This window comes from Pieris napi, chromosome 24 (genome assembly GCF_905475465.1).
Source record: "Pieris napi chromosome 24, ilPieNapi1.2, whole genome shotgun sequence".
In the NCBI taxonomy this organism is placed as follows: domain Eukaryota; kingdom Metazoa; phylum Arthropoda; class Insecta; order Lepidoptera; family Pieridae; genus Pieris; species Pieris napi.
The window spans coordinates 1,926,517-1,953,775 of record NC_062257.1 but is presented as its reverse complement, the minus strand read 5'-3'; the positions used below and the strand labels follow the sequence as shown (position 1 = coordinate 1,953,775).

The 27,259-nt window shown below is 34.4% G+C and overlaps 2 protein-coding genes and 1 long non-coding RNA gene across 4 annotated transcripts in view; 2 read left to right on the top strand and 1 right to left on the bottom strand.

The window, feature by feature from the left end:
* Window positions 1–27,259, bottom strand: part of LOC125061766 (ATP-binding cassette sub-family C member 4) — a 77,259-nt gene that overhangs the window by 40,412 nt on the left and 9,588 nt on the right. The window lies entirely within an intron of this gene.
* LOC125061788 lies at window positions 22,417–22,847 on the top strand. The gene is made up of 2 exons (XR_007119081.1): window positions 22,417–22,548; window positions 22,629–22,847. It is a non-coding gene; the product is annotated as an uncharacterized LOC125061788 (long non-coding RNA).
* Window positions 23,362–26,952, top strand: LOC125061777. Its single transcript, XM_047667378.1, has 2 exons — window positions 23,362–24,580; window positions 26,645–26,952. The coding sequence occupies exons 1-2, from the start codon at window positions 23,454–23,456 to the stop codon at window positions 26,661–26,663; spliced, it is 1,146 nt and encodes a 381-aa protein (XP_047523334.1). The 5' UTR covers window positions 23,362–23,453; the 3' UTR covers window positions 26,664–26,952.

Genomic DNA, 27,259 nt, shown 5'->3' with positions numbered 1-27,259 from the left:
CTGAACACTTTTTTAAGTTACAATTTTTATAATAAATGTTGAAATTAAACGCCGCGTTAAATTAACCAGTGCGGTATAGCCGGATTTTATACCTTAAAGGAAGTGCAGCAAATGTAAATATGGCGTCCTTTCCTGAATGTCATGGTTTCCGAACCTTAAAAGGCATATTCAAACCCGTGTTAAATGTCGGTAAAGCAGTATTTGTAGGTATTGCGATTCAAAGGTCGCCATTACACTTTTTCTTTTGGGATTTATATAAACAAAACAGAGTAGAGAATTACCACGCCATTGCTTAATACGCAATATGGAGGGCAACTACTTGTAGTAAATTAAATAGGCCGCTCACTGTACACAATCTAAACGGATAAAGGATTGGCTTATGAACACCTTACGTAGTTGTAGATGCTTCTGAGACCTAACACGTGTGTATACTCACTCATTCACTCACACCCACAAACTCATGCACTCACGCGTGTTACAACAAAAAAAAAGGACGATTTTTTTTACGACGAGCTGGTAATACAAGAGCTGCCCTGCGATTCTGTAACTCACTTCACGAACTCACACAGCGGTTTTCGCATCGGCGGTCGCTCTCAAATCAGTCGTGAAGCAGTCATTTTATGATTTGGCATTCTGAAAAGGTGGGAGCTTGTAGTTTATTGTTTGTGAGTTACAGAATGACAGGGCTGGGAACTCTGGCACAGGTATTTTTTGCTTAAAATGGTTCCCAAATCTTACACAATGAATTGTTTATAATGAATACAATAAAAACATCAATGGCGCTACAACCTTTTTAGGTCTGGGCCTCAGATTTCTGTATCTGTTTCATGATCATTTGTCAATCTAATAGTCAAGTAGGTGAACAGCCTGTGCCTGACACACGCCGACTTTTTGGATCTAAGGCAAGGTTTCCTCACAATGTTTTCCTTCATCGAAGCGAATGTTAAATGCGCACATATAAAGTCCATTTGTGCACAGCCGGGGATTGAAGCTACGACCGCAGGGATGAGAGTCGCACGCTGAATCCATTAGGCCAACAATGCTCTATGATGAATAAACTCTTTTTTTATTTTAAAGTACGGTTGTCATAGTTCGCGCTAATTTTCGCTTAGAATTCTTGACTGTCAGACCCGAATTTCGACGTAAAATGACATTCAATGCTTAAATATTTATAGATAACTAGCTGACCGGGCAAACGTCGTTTTGCCATGTATATCATTTATAATAAAAATAGGGGTTGATCGTAGAGGGGTGAAAATTAGGGGTTGTATGTATTTTTTAATGCTGTATCATAAAAAAATAGAAATTAAAAAATTTTGTCTAAAAAATAAATAAAAAAATTTAGGGGTGGACTACCCCTAACATTTAGGGGGATGAAAAATAGATGTTGGCCGATTCTCATAGATACCGGATAAGCACAAAAAATTTCATCAAAATCGGTCGAGCCGTTTCGGAGGAGTATGGCAACGAAAACTGTGACACGAGAATTTTATATATTAGATGATAGATTACAAATGGACAGTTATATGTCAAACACGTAGGTCAACTGTCAACTAGACAAGATGCGATGCTAATGTTAATGTCGATAAGTGAAAGTGATAACTGGTTTATTGCGACATGAAACGGATATTAAAACTAGATAAAAAAACTGGCTCATCTATTGCTAGAAGGCTCGCGAGTGCGTTGCTAGCTTTTTTTGAGGTTCGTCTCCCAAGTCGACGTTTTTGACAAACTGAAGTCATAATCGAAGGAAAGGAAGAGTCTCTATAGTCTATGGGGTACCATAAATATCGATATGTTGGTATGTAGCTACTAAAAATACCAAAATGTTAAGGCAAATAGAAGTTCGTAGTAAAAGATATATGCATATCTTAAAACGCGTGTTGGCCTAGTGGCTTTAGCGTGCTCTCATCTCTGAGGTCGAAGGTTCGATGGCTGTGCACCAATGGACTTTCTTTCTATGTGCGCATTTAACATTCGCTCGAACGGTGAAGAAAAACATCGAAAACCGGCTTGCCTTAGACCCAAAAAGTCGGCGTGTGTCAGGCACAGAAGGCTGATCACCTACTTGACTATTAGATTAACAAATGATCATGAAACAGATACAGAAATCTGAGGCCCAGACCTAAAAAGGTTGTAGCGCCATTGATTTATTTTATTTTTATATCTTAAAACGTAGGCAACCAACGATATACCTATAGGACAATGTTGTTTTATTTTAATTGTATTGTAAACATTGGAAAAACGTGTTTATTTAAATATATGAATCATTGTAATTTTCGTTATTATATCCTTGTTTTTACAGTCTAGCTTCGGAAAATGATAGAAAAATCTAGATATCATTAAACGCCACTAAGATATATTTAATGTGAATTTAATTAGAATAGTATTGTCATTAGATGTTGTTCAATACTACGAAACGCGTGCTAAGTGGCTGCTTTTGATTCGAAGAATCTCTGACGATAGGCTCAAATATATCTTTCCTCCTACTTTGATTTTGTTCCATTTGGAGTAGAGTTCCTTAATTTTCACCCCTCTAAGATCAACGCCTATTTTTTTGTTAATTAAAAACTTATGACTTGAACTCTTGAGGTTTATATAGAGACAAATTCACAAAAAAACTTGAAAAGTTTTCAGAACAGTCTCTGGGGTAGCAAAATGTTCCATGTTGGTATGTACTAAAAAGGGTAGGCTAAGTAAGGGAATAATATATTATTATTATTTTTTTAAGACAATTCACACCATCTGACCGAGTCCCATGCTAAGCTGGTGAAGCTTGTGTTATGGGTACTAGGCAACGGATATACATACATATTATAGATAGCTAGACATATAAATACATATTTAAACACCCAAGACCTAAGCACAACACCAAATACTCATCACATCGATGTTCGTGTCAGCCGGGGTTCGAACCCGGGACCCATGGATTCGCAGTCAGGGGTACTAACCACTAGACCAATGAGTCGTCAAAGTCGTCAGTAAAATCACATAAGGACAAACGAAGGGCGCGGGGGCAGCTAGTTTAATATAATAACACTTAATGTAATCATTATTTAATAGTTTTTTGTCTTTATTCGTTTTCCAGATAACTCCCAGGGGAGTTCACAAAAGAAACTGTGTGGGCCTTGGAATAATGGTGCAATGAAAGTTTGAGTTACAGTTTGAGTACAGAGTATTTAAATGAATCGTATTAACATGTATGTCTCGAGATGCACGCGACGGCTGTGTGACCTGCATACCACACTTGAACTTGTTTTAATAACATTTTAAGTTTATTTAATACTCGCCCGTGTTTGTTTTGCGATACTACTGTTGTTCACTTGTTTTAAATTTCTTTGGAGGGGCCCTATAAAATACTCATATCTGATGTCAAAATATTTGTGTTTTTGTATGACGCTGTTGAGTGATACTGTCGCCTTTGGACTTCTATACTGCTAGAAGGGTCGCCAGTGCCTTTCTGGCGTTTTAAGAATTGGTAAAATTAATTGAATAATTTGGTCGTGCCTTTTATGTAGTAGGAAATTAAAGGTTTATGTTATTTGTAGTTCTAATATCACTATTAAATGTGGGTTGGGTAGAATAGCAATATATTAGTATGCAGCTACTAAAAAGGCTACGTAAAATCGGAGACAGCTGATATAATTCGAAATCAATTTTTCAAGGTAATAAACTAAAACTTCGGGTGAAATACAGTCAAAATCTTATAACGACATCGAAGGGACTACTCATATTCGGTCGTAAAAACCGATAGTCGTAACAGCCGATGACGTTGTTATTAAGAACCAAATACAATAGAATTCAGTCGGGACCTTTGATTTTGGTCAATATAACCGGTATGTTGTTCGAGTAAACGGTTATATTTTAAACAATTCATTCGCATCAAATTTCCGACAAGAATCAGAAGCTTTCCATAAAGACCTTCAATACATATTTATTCATAACCTTTATAAATGGTTTAAAGATATATGTACGTATAATATATATATGCATTCAAACGACACCGAGATGTATGAATTTTTATACGACGCAAGTTTATATGCGATGAAACGATCACTTGGCGTTGTGAAAAGATGTGGGGTCTCTCTGCATCTTCTACCGCATCTACTATAGAGGAGTTTTACGAATCTGCAGCTCAGCCCTGCGATTCTGTAACTCACTTTTCGAACTCACACAGCGGTTTTCGCATCGGCGGTCGCTCTCAAATCAGTCAAAGGTGGGAGCTTGTAGTTTAATGTTTATCAGAATGCCAAATCATAAAATGACTGCTTCACGACTGATTTGAGAGCGACCGCCGATGCGAAAACCGCTGTGTGAGTTCGAAAAGTGAGTTACAGAATCTGCAGCTCAGTTTCATGGGACGTTGAGGCGAAATACTAAATTCCACCCGTATCACCTCGACGTTCGTCGTTCCACAACTTATTGTTTAGGGCACTCTTTGTGTAACACTACTATGTGGAACCAGCTATCCACTGAAGAAGAACCAATTCGATGAAGAAAAGAGTACGCGAGGCCTCTGGCATCTGGCAGACTACTGTCAATATCCATTTTATCATTAAATAAAATTATTATTTACTTTGCGCATGAGGGTATATTTTTATGGAAACGTCACGTGCAACGTTTTCGACGAAGAAAAGGGAGAGAGCGATTGAGAGAGAGTGAGAAGGGCGAATTAGCTTATAGAAATTCTATTTATGAAATACATACAATAAATCTCAAATGACGAATTGTCAATTAAAATGCCACGTGTTTTTATTATCGAAGAAATAAAGTAATATTTTTTTATTACTTGTATTAATTTTCAACACTTATTATTTTAATGACAATTAAATTCATTAAATTCCTAACATATCTTCCTTTTTTCCTAGATTGATAGTGTATATGTTAACGTAAAATTGTAAAAACCGTTAGATTGTAATCTATCGGTTATCGGTTATCGGTATTCGGTAGATTGTACTACACTAACTTAGTTATCATTCAAACTTCTTTGGTCAATTACAGATTAATTTTACTTCCCAACAATTTCATATAACTACCGAATAATAATACGTTAAATTGCAAGCAGTATGTTTAGTTGACAATCTTTCGACAGTTTACAATCTCGCGAGATAGATTACAATCTAACGGTTTTTACAATTTTACGGTGACATATATATATGAAATAATAATAGTGCCTAGTGGAATCAACGTGCGACTCTTACATCATACAACACTTTTACTAAACCTTACTTTCAGCAATTAAAAAAAAAAATTGTCAATATATTTTAAAATAGATCACAATAGCAGTTCTGGCCCATTGGCTCCAGCGTGCGACTCTCATCCCTGATTTGGAACCTGTGCACCAATGGAGTGTATGTACCCATCGAACAGTGGAAGAGAACTTCATTAGATTTTTTTTGAAACAGATTGATCACCAAATTGCCTATTAGGGGCCATCCATATAGTACGTCACACGTTAATGGGGAGGGAGGGTATCACCGAAGTGTGACATCGTGTGACAAGGGGCATGGGGGGTCAATACTTTTGTGACGTCACATGTTAAAACTTTAAATACTAAAACCATTGATATACAAAAATGCAAGATGCACAGTCTCGAATAAAAGAAACGCTCGAAAGTGTCCCGAAACACTATTTCTGTCTCTTTCTATAAGGTACAAGCATATATTATTGCAAAATCAACCTTACGCGAATTGTTTAAAGTTGTTATTACAACGATTATTTTTAAATACATACATAAATTTAAAAAAATGTGTGACGTCACATCAAGAGGGGGGGGGGTTATAAAAATGTGACAACCTGTGACAAGGACGGGGGGAGGGGTTCAAAAGTCCTAAAATTCGTGTGACGTACTTTATGGATGGCCCCTTAGAAATGACACACGAATCAAATTCAGAAATCTAAGACCCTCACTTAGTATGTTGTAGCGTTCTTTTGGTAAAAAAAAATATAAAATATAATATATTAGTTAGTAAAAGTTGACAAATATTTATAATCATTGATTTATCGATAGTTCATCAACTATATATGGCGCATTTTCGACCGGAGGCACCGGTTGACCTGAAGTGATGCTGTGACCGCGCGCTCTCCGCCCTCTATCTCGAAAACGGTTCACCGTAAAAAAAAAATTTTAAACAAAATTTGTAAATAATTTTGTATTCTACAATATTGATATTAAATACAAATAGCAAAAAACCCATAGGAAATGAGATATTTCCAAAAAAAGCGCAAAAAACCATTTTTGTGACCTTTGACCTTGAAATTTAATAGTTGCTTACACCCTACCTTATGTAGGTTTTGAGACAACTTTTAGGGTGTCAATATACAAGTATTTACAGACTAACAGCTGGGTATCTCGAATTCCGAGATTCTTACCTTATTTAAGCTTGAATGACTAGCCTATTATAGGGAAATATTGGTTTTATTATCCAAATGTTTTAATGAATTTGAATAAAAAAAGTGCGTAATTGAAATTTTCTTTATAAACAAACTTTGATAAATGTTCATAAGAAATTTAGAACAAAACGCCCTTCATACTAAGTCATGGTCGACTTGGTTCCATACTTTTAGGAAATAAAGCCGCTTAGGCAATTTTAAACGACGCCTCAAAATCCTTAGTTAAATATATAAATGGTGCTACAACCTTTTTAGGTCTGGGCCTCAGATTTAGCTGTTTCAACATCAATCTAACAGGCAAGTAGGTGATCAGCCTCCTGTGCCTGACACACTGACTGTTTGGGTCTAAGGCAAGGTTTCCTCACGATGTTTTCCTTCGCCGTTCAAATGTTAAATTCGCACATAGAAATATACAACCGGGGATCAAACCTACGACCTCATGAGAGTCTCACGCTGAAGCCACTAGGCCAACACTACTCAAAAGTTACTTTTCTTTCTTGCTAAAACAAAGTAAACGTAATCCTATTATATGTACATTTAAAAATTGCACTATTTTTTTCCTATTTTCTATCTATTTCCTAATTATTTTGCAAGAATCTTCAAGAATGCCTTCTTTAGTTAGTATCACTCCTGTATTTGATTTTGATTAGATAATAATACTGGGTCTGTTAGTCCACATTATACTGACGCTTTAGATGACAAATGGAAAACGAATAGTTCCCGTATGCGGAAAATGAACACGGAAAATCGATAAGAACAAAGTGTATGCACAGAAAACTTGAAGAGCGCTTAGTGGGCGCCTTTGGAACTATATGTATATATATATATAATGAAAATGGTCTTCGTTTGAGGCTCAATCACGCCTAAACCACTGATCGTATCGACATGAAACTACCACCATTCGAAATTCGAAATTTTTCCTAGATGGTTTATGGCTATTTATTTATTAAATTCCAACGTTCCTTCATTTTTTTCTTGCTGTTTTACTTTTATGAAAATTTATCCATACGGACTTCACCGCGGAAACATTCGGGGAGGCTTCCTAGAACCTCTAAACTTCAACATCTGTTATAAACTCGATTTTCGAAATATTTCAATTTTCTTAGCGGGAAGTTAAAAAGAAGAATAATAAAAATATGAAAAAAAAATAAAATAATGAAACATAAAATTTATTTTAATTCGTCCAGCAAAGCGGGCGCGAAACGGCTAGTACTATATATATATATATACTTTATAATAATAAAAAAATATTTGTAAGAATGTTAAGGTGGTACAATCTAAAGTTCGCATATTCTGCCAAAAGTAATAACGTGCAAATTTGTCTTAAAAGTAATTTTATATAAATCTTATAAGAGTCTCATTATAGTCAATTATTATATTATTTGTAGTGATAAAATATCACATTATTAAAATATATTATTACGTTATCAAATTAATATTTATTATAATGCTTCAAATAATCATTAATAGAAGATTACATTTCCAAAAGTAAGTTCTTTTGATGTTTTTACGTAAATTATTATTATGAAAATAATAGTATATATAATATATATATTTTACAATATTTTCCTATTTACTGTTATTATGTGAATCACGCTCTTAATGGGGTTTAAATTGCTATTTAGTTTTCACTGATATTCTTATATTTTAATAGATATTATTGTGTGTATTTTTCTTGTTTTTTAAAGCATAGGAACATGTTTTAAGACTTATAAATAAATATATTGAAAGATACAAAACGAAGGTCCTAGTTTCTGCGTCAACGGTTTCCTGAAGGTTTGTTGGAAATTTGTTGCGGAAGACACGAAAACGACGTACGATTAGTTCCAGTTTATTACCACAGTACTGCCCTGCGATTCTGTAACTCACTTCACGAACTCACACAGCGGTTTTCGCATCGGCGGTCGCTCTCAAATCAGTCGTGAAGCAGTCATTTTATGATTTGGCATTCTAAAAAGGTGGGAGCTTGTAGTTTATTGTGAGAGCGACCGCCGATGCGAAAACCGCTGTGTGAGTTACAGAATCCCAGGACAGTTAATGTCTACAGTACTGGTTAGGGTCTAAAAATGTAGAGACATTGAAAAACACGATATTTGTAGTTTCTGTGTTAACAGATTATGGAAGGTTTTTGGGAATTTGTTGCGGATGACACGAAAATGACATATGTTTAGTTCCAGTTTATTTCCAAATTATTGGTTGGGGTTTATTAATGTCGACACATTGAAATACATTGAACTCAGTTATGCAAAGGTTGCACATGCCAAGTGGCCATGGAGTATTGACGCATACGTTAATCATGACATAGCGATGTAAATTTGCATTATCAACCTGTCATACAAGTTGTATTTTATTTCTCGGGATAAATGGAGACTGGAAACAATAAAATGGATCTAGGGGGCCTCATAGCCTAGCGGTCTTATTAAGTGGCAGCTAGGTGAGGGTTACCGGGTTCGATTCCCGGTTCGAGGGCAAGTTTTAATTTTATTTAAATTTGTTCTCGGCCTTTGGGAGGGTTGTGCGGTACCGGGCGAGTGCCTAAACTGTACATGGAGGACATGATGTAATTTCTAAGGCAAAAAGCACGAATGATAAAAATCTCATACTTGACGCTGGCTAATGCACAAACCGTGCCAAAGCCATTAAAAAAAATGGAGCTACTAGACAGATGCATAGCAAAAGAATGACGTGACAGAACTAGCGGGTAAAAACTGGATGAAATTGGTCAAGACAAAGAGAAATTGAAGAATATGGAGGCTTTTACACAAAAAGGGGCCAAACAAATACTTTTTAGAACATACACTTAAACAACTAAAACTTATACAATGAACACTAATCAACTATTATTTGAATTAATTAATAATAATAAAAATATGTGGCTTTTATATTTAGTACCTTTAATATTAAATAACATATAAATATCGCAATACATCGACAAACTTTAAATTTGTTTTAATCTTCTTTTTATTATTTTTTAATCATTTTTATTATTACTATTTTGTTTAAGAAAATTGTTAATACTATATATTTAATTGCTACATCCTCTCGATATTTCCCTGTTCGTTTAAATAAATCCACTATAGCACAACCTTGATCTGAACAGACAAACTCAGGGTTTAAGAGTCGCTCAAGCCACTAGGCCAACTTTTAACAATGATTTCAATTATTATTAATCTTTTAATAATTATGTAGCTTTTATATTATATTACCTTTAATTCAAAATTCAAAAATCATTTAATAATATAGGTAACACATTGTACACTTATGACTTGTCAGTAAAAAAATACATATTAATGCTTCTAATTTAACATTTAGTGCCAGTTCTCAAATCAAGAGCCTAGAACGGAAGAGAAGAACTGGCAATAAACTCTCCGACACTCTTTTTAATCGCCATTTTTTTTAATATTAAACAATATCGTTTTATGGTCACATGGTAAGAGGAACTGGTACTAGTAAAAAAGAGAAAGACAACTTAGAAGGTGGATAGACCAAATTAAAGAGACAGCTGATACATGGCAGAGAGTGCCACAGTGCAGAGAGGAATGGCGGGATTTGCACCAGTGCCAAAAATGGGCACACAGATATCTAACAATGGAAATAGAAACGTGTTTAAATGTAAAAGTACTTATCTGAATTCAATGGCTTTTATTATTATATCAAACTCAAAACTCAATCTCAAAATAACTTTTGGAACGAAGTTCCTTATCGCGCGTTGTGAAATGGGGGCTAGACGGAAAAAATTCTTACGAAAAGTTGTCACGACACTTTTTTGCTATTTGCTATTGTAATATACCGGTTCTCGTCCGATCACCGAAGTTAAGCAACGTCGGGCGAGGTCAGTACTTGGATGGGTGACCGCCTGGGAACACCTCGTGATGTTGGCTTTTTTTTTCGTCGTAAGATTAGTGTCGAGAAAATCTATCATACTGTTATGATACCAATTAACATATAAATTAATCGTAAGGAATTTCGTTCCATCCGGGTGTCCCTTGACACCTCTAAAGTTTTTATATAATCTCATTCGGTAATATTCTAATTAAGAAATGAAATACATACTTTTATTGGCATATTTTATTTACATACTTCTTTAAGAAAATTAAAAAAACAAATTAAAGCATTATTCTCCTAACAAAATAATGCTTTAAAACTTTTTTTTTAACAATTAAGTATAATGTGTCCCGACCAAGGAGGTTTCAATTCAATTTAAGTAAACATTATCTGTGGTGAGCGCAACGCGCTGGTTCCGAGCCAATAGACAAACAGACTTTTGTTTCTTTTATATTGCATTTTATTTAATGTAGCTACATATAGCCATGAAATTAAATAAAGTAGTGTATGCAACTGCATATAATAAGGTAATAAAACACTCGTGTAATCTTATTTTTTTAAACAACACTCATGTTTTAATACCTTCTATTATATGACAGTTGCTAAACTACTATGTATATTCATTTAGGTAACTAAGTATACTTATGAACGTCAACAGAAAAGATGTTAAATTAATTCTAAATTTACATATACTACCAATTCGCCAGTTCTCAAGGGCGTAGAGCGGACAATCGTTTTAATAAAGACTAAACAGTCTTCACCATGTTTGCCTCCACCGTAAAGTATAATTCCATTGGAGCACAACCTTGATCTGAACCGACGACCTCAGGGTTGTCTCAAGCCACTAGACCAGCTCTTAACGGTGATGTCATTAATTCACGAGAACGTGTGTTCACGAGTTATTTGTTTCGGACATCGCGACGACGATGTAATGACTTTTTAAGTTCGATTTAATATATTTTTAGTGAGGTAACTTTAACCTATTTCCTATGTAGAATATTATTAAATACTAGCTGTCCTGGCGTACATCGTACCGCCTAACAGTCGATTCTTTATTTTTTTTAAATACTTATTCTGCTATTCGGGACACCGGTCTAGCTAGTAAGATAAAAAAAAGAAAGTTGATAAGACAACAAATACATTATGTCAAAAAATAAAAATTTACCTTCCCGAAACCCCTCCACTAACACTTGAACTTTATGTTATGGTATTAAAGTTCAAATTGCCTTTAAATATTATTAGGAATATTTTGTATGGGAATATAGAAAAGTGTTGCTTTTGACTTTTTCACTCAATTTTTTTTAATTTTTCTCTCCGTAAGAACCATCCTCGTACTTCAAGGAATATTATAAAAAAAGAATCAGACAAATCGGTCAAGCCGTTTTCATGTTATGTCGTGACAACGGAAAACGGGTTTCATTTTTATATATATAGATTGTTACGGACCGTTTATATAAAATTATTATTAACTAGCTGTACGGAGCCACGCTTCCCTGTGGCACATTATGATTGAATGGTTGAGAACATATAAAGTCGCCGTGCACAGCCGGGGTTCGAACTTACAACCTCAGGGATGAGAGTTGCACGCTGAAGCCACTAGGCCAACACTGCTGAAAGATTGGTGAATGATTTTCTATAGAAAATTGTTTGAGAGGTGACACAATGCAAGATAGATGGGCGTTTAATATATTCAATTGTTTTTAAATATATAAATATAAATGAATAATAAATTGTATGCGTTTGGGTGGCGCCCATCCAGGTTTCAATTCACAAATCAGCCCGGTAGATGGCGCTGCAGTCGGTATCTAGGTTATTTATCTATACAGAAAATAAACAGCTGGTAATTGGTATATATTATATAAATCTTCTGTTTATGTGTTCGTAATTAATCTCCTAAACGGCTGGGCAGATTTTGTTGAAATTTTTTGTTTGTTCAAGTGGAGTCGAGAATGATTTACATTATTAGATATTTTTTTGTACACAGGACACCTTCTGCCGGATCTGCTTGTTTATTATATTATTACTAGCTGAACCGGCAAACGTCGTTTTACCGTGTAAGTATATCATTTAAAATAAAAAATAGGGGTTGATCGTAGAGGGTTGAAAATTAGAGGTTGTATGTATTTTTTAAAGCTGTATCATAAAAAAATAAAAATGTATCTAAAAATAAAAATAAAAATAATTTAGGGGTTACCCTTAACGTTTAGGGGGATGAAAAATAGATGTTGTCCGATTCTCAGACATCCCTAATATGCACACAAAATTTCATGAGAATCGGTCAAGCCGTTTCGGAGGAGTTTAACTACAAAAATAACTGTTCATTTTATACCTTTATGTATATTTCTTTCTTTGACGTTCATAAGTTGTACATTGTGTTACCTACATGAATAAATGATTTTTGACTTCAACCACATTTTGGAGTTAGTAATATTAATCTTAATTTAGATGAGATTTAATTGTATTCCAACGATTGTACGATTACTGCGCATAAATAATTTGTTTTTCTTAAACCATAAATCACGTTTCATAATTTAGATAATTAAAGAATTTTTTGTTAATTTTATGATTATCTATATTATCTTTGCTCACACAGATTATAAAAACAAAGTTAGGTTACAGTTGTGATGCGGTTTCACCTACGTTCTTTTGTGTATTTCGACTACAAAAAAAATACATTAAAATAATTACCCAATTTGGCATTCGTCTCTTTCAGACAAATTGAGTTTATGGTGTAAATAAAAGAGATAGAAATACTTTATTTATTTATAATTTTTTTTATTCTCAACTTTTGGTTTATATATTTGTATCGGCGTTTTTACGAATTTTTAAACTCAATAGATTATAAGTTATATTTTGAAAATGGCTATAAATTTAACATTAAACGTACCTATAATCCGGTGACCCCAGAGCTGGTGCTTTCCTCGCTCAACGAATAATTATCGCAATACAGCGAGAAAGTGCGTTAAAGGTACACTGCCACATAGACCATTTAAATTTGTTTTAGTTTTCTATTTAATAATTTTAACTATTATTATTAGTACTATGTAACGTATCAAACTAAAATAATAATATACAAATACAACACAATAATAATACACAATTTTACTTAACATTTCTGTCAGTTTTTCAATGACAAATTAAAAATAATAATTCGGCAACAAATTGAAGTGAAATTTTAATGATCACTTTACAATAATAGTGTTGGCCTAGTGGATAGCGACTCTCATCTCTAAAATAGGTTCGATTCCCCACTCTGCACCGATGGACTTTCTATGCGCATTTAACACTTGTACGGTGAAGGTAAACATCGTGAAAATTGTCTTAAACTCAAAAAGTCGACGGTGTGTGTCAGGCTGATTACCTACTTGCCGATTAAGCAAATGATCAAAATGGATACAGACATCCAAAGCCCAGCCTTGCGATTCTGTAACTCACTTTTCGAACTCACACAGCTGTTTCTGATAAACAATAAACTACAAGCTCCCACGTTTTCAGAATGCCAAATCATAAAATGACTGCTTCATGACTGATTTGATAGCGACCGCCGATGCGAAAACCTCTGTGTGAGTTCGAAAAGTGAGTTACAGAATCGCAGGGCAGGCTTTAAAAGTGGTAATGTCACTGGTTTTTTCTCACTTCAATCAAATTTTTACAATTACTAACAAAATATGCATACCCAAAACAAAAACATCTTTTTTGTGATTAATTTAAAACTTCAGTCGAATTATTGTTAACTGCGTAATGCCACAATAACAAAATAATATATCGAATTGGCTTGGAAATACTCCAGTGGGACAGTTGTGGAACAGTTCAGGAACGCCGGACGTCAAGGTGATACGAATGGTATTTTGTATTCTGCCTTGACGTCCAGCCCTGCGATTCCGTAACTCACTTTTCGAACTCACACAGCGGTTTTCGCATCGGCGGTCGCTCTCAAATCAGTCGTGAAGCAGTCATTTTATGATTTGGCATTCCGAAAAGGTGGGAGCTTGTAGTTTATTGTTAAAATACTTCCACTCCTCTTGAGAGGAGAATAGAGGGATTGGTCTTTAGTCCCTACGCTAGTCCAATGCGTATTGGAGACTTCACATTCATCCAGAGAACATAATATCTCTTGGGCATGGGCCCTCTTGAGTCGGGGGGCCGTGGCATTTCGCCAGCCCTGCCACCCTATTTTTTTAAGACAATTCACACCAATTGACCTAGTCCCATGCTAAGCTGGTGAAGCTTGTGTTATGGGTACTAGGCAACGGATGTACATACATATTATTATAGATAGATAGATATATAAATACATATTTAAACACCCAAGACCTGAGCACAACACCAAGTGCTCATCACATCGATGTTCGTCTCAGCCGGGGATCGAACCCGGGACCCATGGATTCGCAGTCAGGGGTACTAACCACTAGAACAATGAGTCGTCAATTGTTTTATTGTTACGCCACTGGGGGTAGGATAGGTGAGGTTTAGCAGGAATGCCTGCCCGTGATGAATCTAGGTACACCAATACGCTGTATGCAGTTTCGTCAACAACGTAATACATGTATGACTAATAGTACATAATGTAAGCGTTAACAAGCCACTCGGTTCTTTGATTAGTACTTCCTATTTGCGTTGATTCTTTGTCCACAGACCGCCATATTGATAATTTTATTAAAAAGGTTATAAGTGATAATATCAGAATTCTTTCAAAGTCTTGATACTCTGTTTTAAGAGAACAAACGAGCCTACTGGACTCCCAAAAAGGGCAGTCATCGCAGCCCATGGGCACTCAAAATGGATGCGTTGCCGGCCTTTGAGTGAAGAGTATAATAATAATAATACAAGCCTTTATTGCTGTAATTACTTATACTGCTACATAAAAATGAGGAATTGTAAAAAATTAACACTAAAAAAAAATACTAATAATTCATCGGCAAGCCGGTTGATTTCTGTTATACAGCTTGTCCTTGGACATAGGCCTCCTCTAAGAGTTTCCATCTTCTCTGTTTCTAGCTTTGCGTAGCCACATAGGGCTACTCTTCGCACATCATCTTCCCATCTTTTTATTTGTCTTCCTCGAGGAGTGAAGACTGTTTGAATTACTGTTACGAATTTTAAAAATAAATAAATCAGTGGCGCTACAACCTCTTTAGATCTTGGCCTCAGATTTTTTAATCTATTTCATGATCATTTCTAAATCTAAAAGGCAAGTAGGTGATCAGCCTACAGTGCCTTACACACGCCGTCGACTTTTTGGGTCTAAGGCAAGCCGGTTTCCTCACGATGTTTTCCTTCACCGTTCGAGCAAATATTAAATGCGCACATAGAAAGAAAGTACACAGCCGGGGATCAAACCCACGACCTCAGGTATGAGAGTCGCACGCTGAAGCCACTAGGCCAACACTACTCACGAATTTTAGTACCTCAAATTCTAACTAATGTCCGTATTCTGGAGGCTGTTCCAAAAGCTTTAATCATATAAGAGATGAGAGAATAAAATGAACGAAACTATTGTGCGGCTATTGAAAACCTCATTAAATTTTTTTGACGTCAGTAAAATAGCGAATATAATCTAGATTAATTCAAAGGTAGTAATTACGTGTTAATTTACCTAGAATGTCACGCATAGGCGTTGCTGACGGCGGTTCAGACATTTTATCACGTAACCTCATTAGAAGGTATTTGAAAATAGACCTATCTTAGTTTAGATTCTGCCTTGCGAGAATGTAACTCACTTTTCGAACTCACACAGCGGTTTTCACAGCGGCGGTCGCGCTTAAATTAGTCGTCAACATTTAACGATTTGGCATTCTGATAAACAATAAACTACAAGCTCCCTTCTTATCAGAATGTTATGGAAATTGTATTCGTTTTTACAACAAACTCCCAAGCGAAATTAGAGAATTATCACTTAATAAATTCAAAGCCCTCGTTAAACGTAAATTAATCAATAAAACTTTTTATACATTTGACGAATACTTAAATGATCCTAATCCTTGGGACTGATTTGCTCCAGTTCAAACAATTTGTATGACTCAAAACTTAGCGATTAAAAAGAGTGGCGGAAAGTTTCTTGCCAGTTCTTCTTGCCCGCTCTACGCCCTTGACATGCGAACTGGTAGTAAATGTAAATTTACAATAAATTTAACTTCTTTTTTGACGTTCATAAGTGTACTTGTTTAAAAATGTTTTTTTAAAAGTTTTTTACTTGTGTATTTAATATGTGTATGTAATATGTTTTTACCGATGAAGTAAATAACGTGTTTACGGCTTAAGAAGGCTCGCGTAAAGGAATTTATTTTATATATATATTTGTATAGTATAAGATCCCGCTATACAACGACCTTCACCGAGATGCTTATTTAATGAAACTTTATATTTAATTTATATATTATATATTTTATATTTAATTTAATATGTCAATAAATATAATCCATATGGGTTGCCTAGCAAATTTCAGTCCAGAGTATGTTTAATTAATATTTAAAAAAATTTTTTTTTTTTATAATTTGCATGTAGTAAATTTTTTGAACTTTTTTCAATCAATATTTTTAATCAGGGTAGTATTATATATGTATCACTATAGCCTTCTTTTATACTAAAGATGTATATATACTTTAGTGTCACATAAAAAATATACACATAAATAATTGATTGATTAAAAACAACCTAACGTTTGCATATTCTATGGGCTTCATACTTTCGATTGGTATAGAATTTATCTAATAATCATACCGGTGAAATGTTTAAAAAAATATTTTTTTTTAAAATTAATTAAACATACTCTGGACTGAAATTTGCTAGGCAACCCATATATATTATATTTATCGACATATTAAATTATATATAAAATAAGTTTCATTAAATAAGCATCTCGGTGAAGGTCGTTGTATAGCGGGATCTTAGACCAGTATTAATAAGTTACTACTAACTTATTATAGTGTAAAAACGCGAATTTACGCTCCACGTTTAGAGTGCTTTTCGGCAATCACAGTCCGTGAGAGATTGCCACTTCAAAGTTGCCATATTACCGTTTATGTCGCGAAGTACTTGCCTTACTCTTAAAATTCGTTAAATTAAATTTGATGAAAAATCTCAATTATTAAAATTAAATAAATAACTAACTATTGTTTAATTAACATTCTAAATATTCAAAACGTTCGAAATTCAAAAATGTACTTGTCATGACCGAAGTCCAATTGGTTAATGATGGCGAAGTTCCTGTCGAGACTCATCGATGTCCGGCATCACATTAGCCAATGGAAGGTATTCAGGAATTACGAATGATTTATCTAATAGGCATGGGTTCTAACTACGTGACGTATCGACACAATATTACGTCTTGATACTGCTTACGTATCAAGAATTTTGTCTGTTGCTTAATTATTAACTTGATAAAACTAATAACTTTAAAAAGATGTTATGTTGTTTCTAAAAACATTTACAACCAGCCCTGCGATTCTGTAACTCACTTTTGGAACTCACAGAGCGGTTTTCGCATCGGTGGTCGCTCTCAAATCAGTCGTGAAGCAGTCATTTTATGATTTGGCATTCTGAAAAGGTGGGAGCTTGTAGTTTATTGTTTATGTGCTGTGAGTTCCAAAAGTGAGTTACAGAATCGCAGGGCAGTTCGGAAGTCAAGGGCGTAGAGCGGGCAAGAACTGGCAAGAAACTTTCCGCCACTCTTTTTAATAGCTCAGTTTTGAGTCATACAAATTGTTTGAACTGGTGCAAATCAATCCCAAGGATAAGGATCATTTAAATAATCGTCAAATTTAAAATCTTACGTTACTTTAATTTACGTTTAATTACGTTTTGAATTTATTCAGTAATATCGCTTGGGAGTTTGTTGTAAAAACAAATACAATTTCCATAATAGGAGGGTGATCATCATGATCTATTAATAAACTCAATTAATATGATGTGCTTTAATTGCCTCATTAACGATAAACTAAATCCTGAATTAATCGTTGTCATTCGATAATCGATTTATAATTGACAGTTTGATCAATTTGGTTCTGGGCTTTACCTTCGTGTCATCATGTTTCAACGTCTGCATAATATATTATTGCTTATACAGTGATTTCGTTAATCGGTTTTAAGAATGTCATCAGAAAGCATTTAATGAAATGAGTGGCTCGTGCGTCTTCTTTAATTCTTTATTTAACGGATATAAACGTTTTCATACAGTATTTCCCATGTTTTTAATCTTCATAGTAATAACGAGAATAAATAGAAAATTAAACCAAATTTAAAAAGTTTGGTCCTTGCGGCAGTGTACCTTTAACGCTGGGATAACCCGCTGTATTGCGATACTTATTCGTTGAGCGGGAGCCAGCTCTGGTGTCATCGATTGTACCAGGCGCCAAATTAAATCTTCAATTAGCTGTGCATGAACCCCACAGCCCAAGGGTCTACTTCAAAGGGAGTGTAAAATTACATTATTTAAATAAAAAAGAGCAGCTATAATCTTTTAGGCTTGCGCCTCAGATGTGTGTATCTGTTTTATGATCTAATAGGCAAGTAGGTTTTCGTTCCACCTTGACGTCTGGCGTTCCACGAGAGAGCGCTTTTTAAGACACATCTTGCACACCACTAGTTTATGGAACCAGCAGCTGCCTGCTGCATTTAATTTGTTGATTACCATAAAAAAGGTAATCAGCCTGTTTGACACGCCGTCAGTTTCCCGTCTTAGGCATGCCGATTTCCTCACGATCATCCATCATACTGCGTCCAGTTTGTGTTTCCACCACATCAAATTCTTTCTATCTAAGATCATGTATATAATAAATAAATAAATAAAATAAATAAAAATAAATAAATCGTACGAGCGAGTGTTTAATGCGCACATAGAAAGTCAGGGTGTCCTTCAGGGATGAGTGTTGCACTCTGGAGCCAACACTGTTCAGGTTGATGATTGTCATCGTTTTTGTATCAATCTCTATATACTTAAAGACTTACTGCAAATCGGACGGGGGCTATAATTGAAGATAGACAAAAATTACTTGTCGAATTAATAACCTCCTTTGGAAGATCCAATGTTATAAATATAATTGTTTTAAAATTCTCAGAATGTTTTGTGACGGAAGCATACACAAATGTTTGTGGAATATGTTAGGTACGATTCAACCTTGAGCAGTTACAATCATAAGTGTTAATGTAAATAATGATAATATAAGAATACGTACAATACCTATTTACTTCCTCATTTTAAACATGGCGGCCATTGACGGTGAATAAAATCTAATATATAAAATTCTCGTGTCGCGGTGTTTGTAGTTAAACTCCTCCGAAACGGCTTGACCGATTCTCATGAAATTTTGTGTGAATATTGGGTATGTCTGAAAATCGGACAACATCTATTTTTCATCCCCCTAAATTTTAAGTGTATTCCACCCTAACCTACCACTAAATGTTTTTTTGGTTTTTACACTATTTTTTTTATTTTTATGATACAGCATTAAAATATACAAACAACCCCTAATTTTCAACCCTCTACGATGAACCCCTATTTTTAAATGATATACATGGCAAAACGACGTTTGCCGGATCATCTAGTCTAATATATAAAAATATGTTTATCAGTATAACTACTGTTTTAAAAAGTAATCATTTATTCATGTAGACAATTAAACATGCTTCGAAATTTAAAATTAGTGACAGTCAAGGACGGAAAAATTCTCAATTTCCAATGTTTTTGCAAAATGTTTGCGACGATTACATCAATCATGTGATAAGGAGACATGTTAATACAGTTAATTATTTGAATTAAATAAAATAAAAATAAATTATTAGGTGTAGTATTTATCAGGCATACAAATAAAATGGTAAATTGTGTAGCGCAATCGAACACATTAAAACGAATTGGAAACAGGTGACATGTGGGCATAAAATTATAAAATTTGCTGGCCATATAATGGAATATATGCTACCACTAAACGCCATTTCATGATATGGATATTAGTGATCAAATTTGGCACGGTTTGGTTAGAAGTAGTGGTTATTTTTGTATTCTACAAGCGTAGAATTTAAGTGTTTGTATCTCATATATGTGAATATGGTAAAACTGAATATTTATCTGGAGATCAGTAAAACAAATTGATTAAATTGTAAACATTTATCAATATCAACGCTGTTGAAAAGAAAAGGACTAATATAGGCCCTTGGGGCACACCTTGTATTTTATTCAAGAACATAATTATGTAATTCCACACAAAGTATGTGTATTATTTAATATACAAATAGAGCCAAGTAAAACCACAACACACAAAAGATATCAAAAGTCATAAATCACTCGTGGTTATTACCTAATCTGTTTTAATAATTGTGTAATAGTTTTTATTCTATTCAGAAAATGTAATCCGCGCATTAATATGTAATTTTAATTTGTAGACGAATATTATAAAGTTTTTGAGGTTTTTAAAACTATTTTACTAATAAAAAGCCACGTTTGAGGCACACGGGTAGGTGGCTCATCTGATGTTAAGTGAGGCTCGCAAGTGTGTTGCCAGCCTTTTAAGAATTGGTAAGCTCTTTTCTAGAAGGACCCTAAGGCGAATTGGGTATACTTCAGTGGGCAGCTTCCACATAGTGGTGGTGGGCGGCAAAAACTGCCTTAAGAAAGGCTCAGTTGTGGAACGACGGACTTCGAGGTGATACGGATGGTATTTTTTATTCTGCCTTGCGATTCTGTAACTCACTTTTCGAACTCACACAGCGGTGTCTCTCAAATCAGTCGTGAAGCAGTCATTTTATGATTTGGCATTCTGATAAGGTGGGAGCTTGTAGTTTATTGTTAAGTGAGTTACAGAATCACAAGGCTGCCGTGACGTCCTATGAAGAATAATATGTCATAGGTTATATTTTGAGAAAAATGAGGAGACTTTCGCGGTATTTGGATTTACTAGATAAAAAAAGATTTTTCAATGCCGCCTTGATGAGTACGTTCTAGTGAAAAGTTGTAGTTCTTGATAAAGAATTTCAATTGGGATAAAAATGGCACAGTTCAAAATAACAGGAATTGATAACTAGTTGTTTTTCGCTAGCCCGCATTCTTACATCGATACCTACAATATACATCGTCATCCAACGAAAGGTATTTCGGCCGCTAAGGATGTATACAACTGCGACCTTCGGGCCCATCAGTAGCTTATCAAGCTACTGATGGCTCGCTTTACTAGGACCTTCCTTCCACATTGGTAATCCCGCCCTATAATCTACGACTACTAGTGAGTGGCAGTAAAAACTTAAAATTTTTTTAGATTTTTAAGCAACGTCAAAATAACATTCTTTGAATCTAAACCTAAAAAAAATATAATATAATAATTAATTAATCATTATAGCGCGCTTATTGAGAGAACTAGAGTAGTGTTGGCCTAGTGGCTTCAGCGACTCTCATCCCTGAGGTAGGTTCTATCCACGGCTGTGCACCAATGGACTTTCTTTCTATGTGCGCATTTAACATTCGCTTGAACGGTGAAGTAAAACATCGTGTAGAAACCGGCATGCCATAGACCCAAAAAGTCGACGGCGTGTGTCTCACAGGAGGCTGATCACCTACTTGCTTGCTTATTACAAATGATCATGGAACAGATGCAGAAATCTGAGCCCAGACCTAAAAAGGTTGTAGTGCCATTGTTTTTATTGAGAAATCTACTAGAAATTGCACGGAAAAACGTCGGGGACATTCACGCGATATACTTTGTACAAACATGGTACACGATTGGACCCTTGCTGAAGCACAATAATTTTAGTTGTAGGATTACTGTCGGAGTGTAATAGTCTGTCAAACGCCATTAAGTAGGCGTTTTCAAATCAAAGCTAAGGCCATTGCATGCTCGCCTTATGTTATTAAATAAATTTGAAACTTGTATTTGTCGACTTAAATTGAATTAATAACACGGAATTTTACGACGATTCCAATGTATTTTGTACAGGTTGCATTTATAATTGCGTTCACATACTTTAGTTTTGATGACGACGTATGGAAAAATACCAATATTATTTATATTTAATATGATCTCTTTAGCTATCTTTTTTAGTACTTTAATGTTAGGTGCTGGACAGAAAACGATGGAAACAGATTGTCAGGTCCATATGTTTCCTTGCTGACCACAACGCATAGACATGAGCTACCGACTGAAGAGAGAGAGAGTGATCTTTTTAGTAGCTACATTCCAACATTTTGCTATGCCAATCCATAAAGACTGTTGTAATAGGATGAGGGTAGAAACAAAAAGGACAGACACGGACGGTGATTGCCGTAGATTGAACGTGTTAAAGATATAAATTGTGTCTTGTGTAATATCAAATTTTGGATTTTGAATTTCGGTTATAACTTGAGGGGTATGTTTCATTTAATTATTATTGTATGGTTTAGTTTTATTTTGGCTGTGAAACAATCTGAAATGTTTTATTTGTTTTAGCTTTGGGAAATGCCCTCAAATTAGATATTCATTTATTGAATAACAAATTGTCTATAATGTTTATGTGATAAACGTTACCACATTACACACATTAGGTTTGGCAGGATAAACCTAAATCCTCCTGGCGCCCACATTTATGTATTTTTAGTTAATTTTAATATTTAGTCTAAGATATTTTAGTTCTTGTATTTTGCTAGTTTATAAATATCCTAATATATGCTAATTTGTTTTATTTATGTTAAAGACCCATAACATGGCGCCCAACGTGCAAATGGGTTTGTAAACAAAAGTTTAAAGATATTGTCAAGTATGTTTCTTTTAAAAAATAAATGCACATAAGTTTAAAAAATTTAAAGTAGTAAATAATATTATTTTATAGTTGTAACATTTAAGGTTAAGTATAATGATTTTATATTGTATTTATGTATAATTTTGTTTTCTTTATACATACTAAATACATTCATCTAGTAAGTTTATAAGTTAATTGGTTGAGTTCAGATTTACCTTATGTATTGGTTGCTTTGTTTTAAACTGATTATATTTATGGAATTTACTTTGTTACAATAATTTGGACAAGGCCAATGGACATTATGATCTAGTGTAGTTACATTAATTAAGACTATAAGTTTCTGCTGTTTCTATTGTTTAAGTTTATTTTGTTTGTAAGCTACAGTGTGGTGGATTTCTATGTATGTTTTTATTTTTATTAGTTCATTTAGTATACATGTTTGGTATGTTTTATACTGAATTTGCATATTGTTTTATTTTTTAAAGTAGGTTTAATTTTTTTTTTTTGGTAAAATAGTTTTTTTTGAGTGGTTTAATATGGATCCACAATATTTATTGAAGGATGAAGTGGAGTTTGAGCTTGCTTGTCGTGGTTATGTGCAGCCAGGTGGTTTTGCCTCTGCATTGAGACTAATTTTAAGAAAGATGATGTTTGTTGAACAGTCACAAGAAGTGTCTTATGAAATAAAATTACCTTCTGGTTATATAAAGAACCCTAATAAAGACCTAGACGTTTGTTCGAATAAGCTAGATACTATTTTGCGTTACATTTCTGAATTAAATGAAAAACCTGATAAACAATTATATAAACGATTAGTATCACGCTTGTCTCATATTGTAAATAGGTTGAATTTAATGGAACCTTTAGATGAAATTGATAAGGACAAGCGTACAGTTCTTATAGATAAGGCTATCGTTCTTCTATCTGAATTAGAAAATAAGGACGAGATAGAGGATGATGATAAGATAACTTCTGAAATGAAAGAACTTTTACATAAGTCGATCGGTGAGGATAGTAAAAAAGTTTTAAATGAAATTGATAACGATTGTCCAAGTACATCAATTGGGGAACATAAAACTACACTACCTAATAATGACAATATAGCTTTATTGAATCAACAAAAACGGGTTAGTTTTGGACACGATATATTTGAGGAAGGTCATCTTTCTGACAAGTTTATTAATTTGCCTTTAAATTCTACGTCGCGTGAAGATAATAATACAATTCGTAAAAATAAACTTGTGCCAATTAGTCAATGGGGGGTTTATATTTCCGGCGATGGTAAGTTTAGTGTAAATGCTTTCATTGAGCGTGTGTTCGAACTCAAAGATGCTAGAAATGCTACAGATGAAGATCTTTGGAGGCATGCTATAGATTTCTTTAAAGGAGACGCCTTAATTTGGTTTCGTGCCAACAGAGAATATATTAGAAACTGGGAGGAATTAGTGTCAATACTGAAGCGTACGTTTCAATCCCCCTTTTATCAGGAAGAGTTGTTGGCAGAGGCCAGGTCAAGAACTCAAGGTAGTAATGAATCTGTTTTAATATTTGTTTCGGTCATGCAAAATTTATTTAATCGGTTACCAATCAAAATTACAGAGAGAGAAAAGATTTCGGTCATTGTTAAGAATCTTCAGCCATATTTTCAAAGGGCAGTCTGTAGGGATGAGTTTGATTCGGTTGCTGATTTAAGTAATATTCTTAGAGTGGTGGAAAGAACAAAGATTAATTGTGATAAATTTCAAGAACCAAAAAGTTGTCTCAATTATTTAGAACCGGATTTAGCTTATCAAAATCCTAAAGGAAATATAACGGACGAGTTAAATTCTATTAAAAGTAATAAAAGCATGATGAAAATTGTTAAGAATATGAGGTGTTGGAATTGTCGAGAAGTAGGGCATTTATTCAGGTCATGTAAAATACCCAAACAACGGCTATTTTGTTATGCTTGTGGTCGTTTTGGTGTGACGTTAAAAGATTGTATTTGTAAGGGAAACGAAAAAAGGGAAACTCAAGGACCTGCCAAATGAGTGTTCCCTGTAGTAGTAAAAATAAGGAATGGCAGGATTGGTTAATGTTTGTTCATAATGTCATGTCTTCGAAAATAGTTTCTTCTTTAACTTTTAAAAAGGAATGTGACAACAGGTCGTACGTGAGTTTGGATATTTTAGGTAGGAAATTTAGCGGGTTATTAGATTCGGGGGCTACGAGGTCAGTGATTAATTTGGATATGGCAAGGAAAATTAAAGACATGGGCATAGAGTCTCAGACACTTGGTCTGAAGCCTATATATATTTCCACTGCAGATGGATCAAACCATTGTATTCGTGAATTATTAGATGTGCCAATTAGTTTTAATAATAATTTTCATATTATACCAATATTTGTTATGCCGCATTTGTCTCAAGAATTGATTTTAGGTAAAGATTTCTTTATTAAATTCGGTATTGAGTTTCATTTTAAGAGGGAATGTCCTAATTTAGATTCCTTGTCGAGTAATTCGTCAGCTCTCATTGGTTGTGTTGATTTGGATGGAGATCAGATAAGTCGGTTACAGAGTAAAATTAGTGCTATAGAAAATTTGATTGGCATGGGTTTAGGTAGAACTAATATTTTAAAACATGTTATAGATACGGGTGATAGTAAGCCAATTTATCAAAAACAATACAATTTTTCGCCTATCATAAGGAAACAAATAGAAACTGAGCTGGATGAAATGCTTGCGAAGGATGTGGTGGAACCGTCCTATAGTCCCTGGTGCTCGCCCATAGTTTTGGTAAAAAAACCAAATGGTGCTAACAGGCTTTGTTTAGATAGCCGACAGGTAAACAAAGTAACTAAAAGGGATACATATCCACTGCCAAGAGTGACAATGATTTTGGATAATTTACGTAATTCGCGATATCTTAGTACTTTTGATTTAAGAACTGCATTTTGGCAGATTGAATTAGAGGATTCCAGTAAAGAAAAGACAGCATTTGCAGTACCAGGCAGGGGTTTGTTTCAGTTTAAAGTTATGCCTTTTGGTTTAGTAAATGCATCTCAAACGCAACAGAGACTGATGGATATTTTATTTCATGAACTAGATGGTAAAGTTTGGGCTTATCAGGATGATATTGTGATTTCTTCAGAGACGTTTGATGAACATTTAATTATTTTGGATAAGGTTGCACATATTTTGAAAGGTGCAGGTCTAACGATAAATATAGATAAGTGTCAATTTGCTAGGTCCAGCATGCGTTTTCTAGGTTACATTGTTGATAAAGATGGGTTACGTACTGATCCCGAAAAAGTATCAGCGATTTTGAATTTTGAACGTCCTAAAACTTTCAAAGAGTTGAAAAGATTTATTGGTATTGCTAGTTGGTATAGAAGATTTGTTAGAAATTTTTCTGTTGTAGCTGCTCCTCTTCATAGTCTAACAAAAGGGAAACAAAAGAAATTTATATGGACAGATGAAGCGGAGAAATCATTTGTTGCTTTAAAAACTTTCCTAACATCGACACCTGTTATATCGTGTCCGGATTTTAAAGAGCCATTTATAATACAATGCGACGCATCAAATAAAGGTATAGGTGCTGTTTTAAGCCAAAAGATTGACGGTTTAGAAAAACCAATTGCATATCTAAGTAGAAAACTTAATGACCGAGAACAGTTGTATTCGACATCTGAAAGGGAATTATTAAGTATTGTTTATGCTGTAGAAAAATTTCGTCCATATGTAGAGGGATCTCATTTTACTGTAGTGACGGATCATAGTGCACTTAAAATGATTCATAAAATGAAAGATCCCCATGGTAAACTGGCAAGGTGGGCTATGAAATTACAAGCATTCAGCTTTGATATAGTTCATAGGCCAGGAAGTTCGAATGTAGTACCTGATGCTTTATCGCGATCAATTAATGCGATTGAAATTCAAGCTGATGGTGTGGAAATACGAGAAGAACATAAAAATACATGGTATAAAGATAAAGTTAAAAGTGTCTTGAATAGTGATAGTGATATTAATTGGCGAGTTAGGGATGGCTTGTTGTATAAAAAAATTTGTTTGAAACAATATCCTGATAAGTCTAATGATTGGAAGTTATATATTCCGGAGATTCTTAGATCTACTATTTTGAAGCGCTGTCATAATGATGTAAAGGCGGGTCATTTAGGCATTCGGAAAACGGTTTTTAGAGTAAAACAATATTATTATTGGCCGAATATTTTAGGTGATGTGAAACGCCACGTCGGTCAATGTGAAATTTGTGCGAAATTTAAAGTTTCTCAACGTTTGCCTTTTGGTCACATGGGTCATCAAAGGCATGTTAATAGACCGTGGCAAATTATATCATTAGAT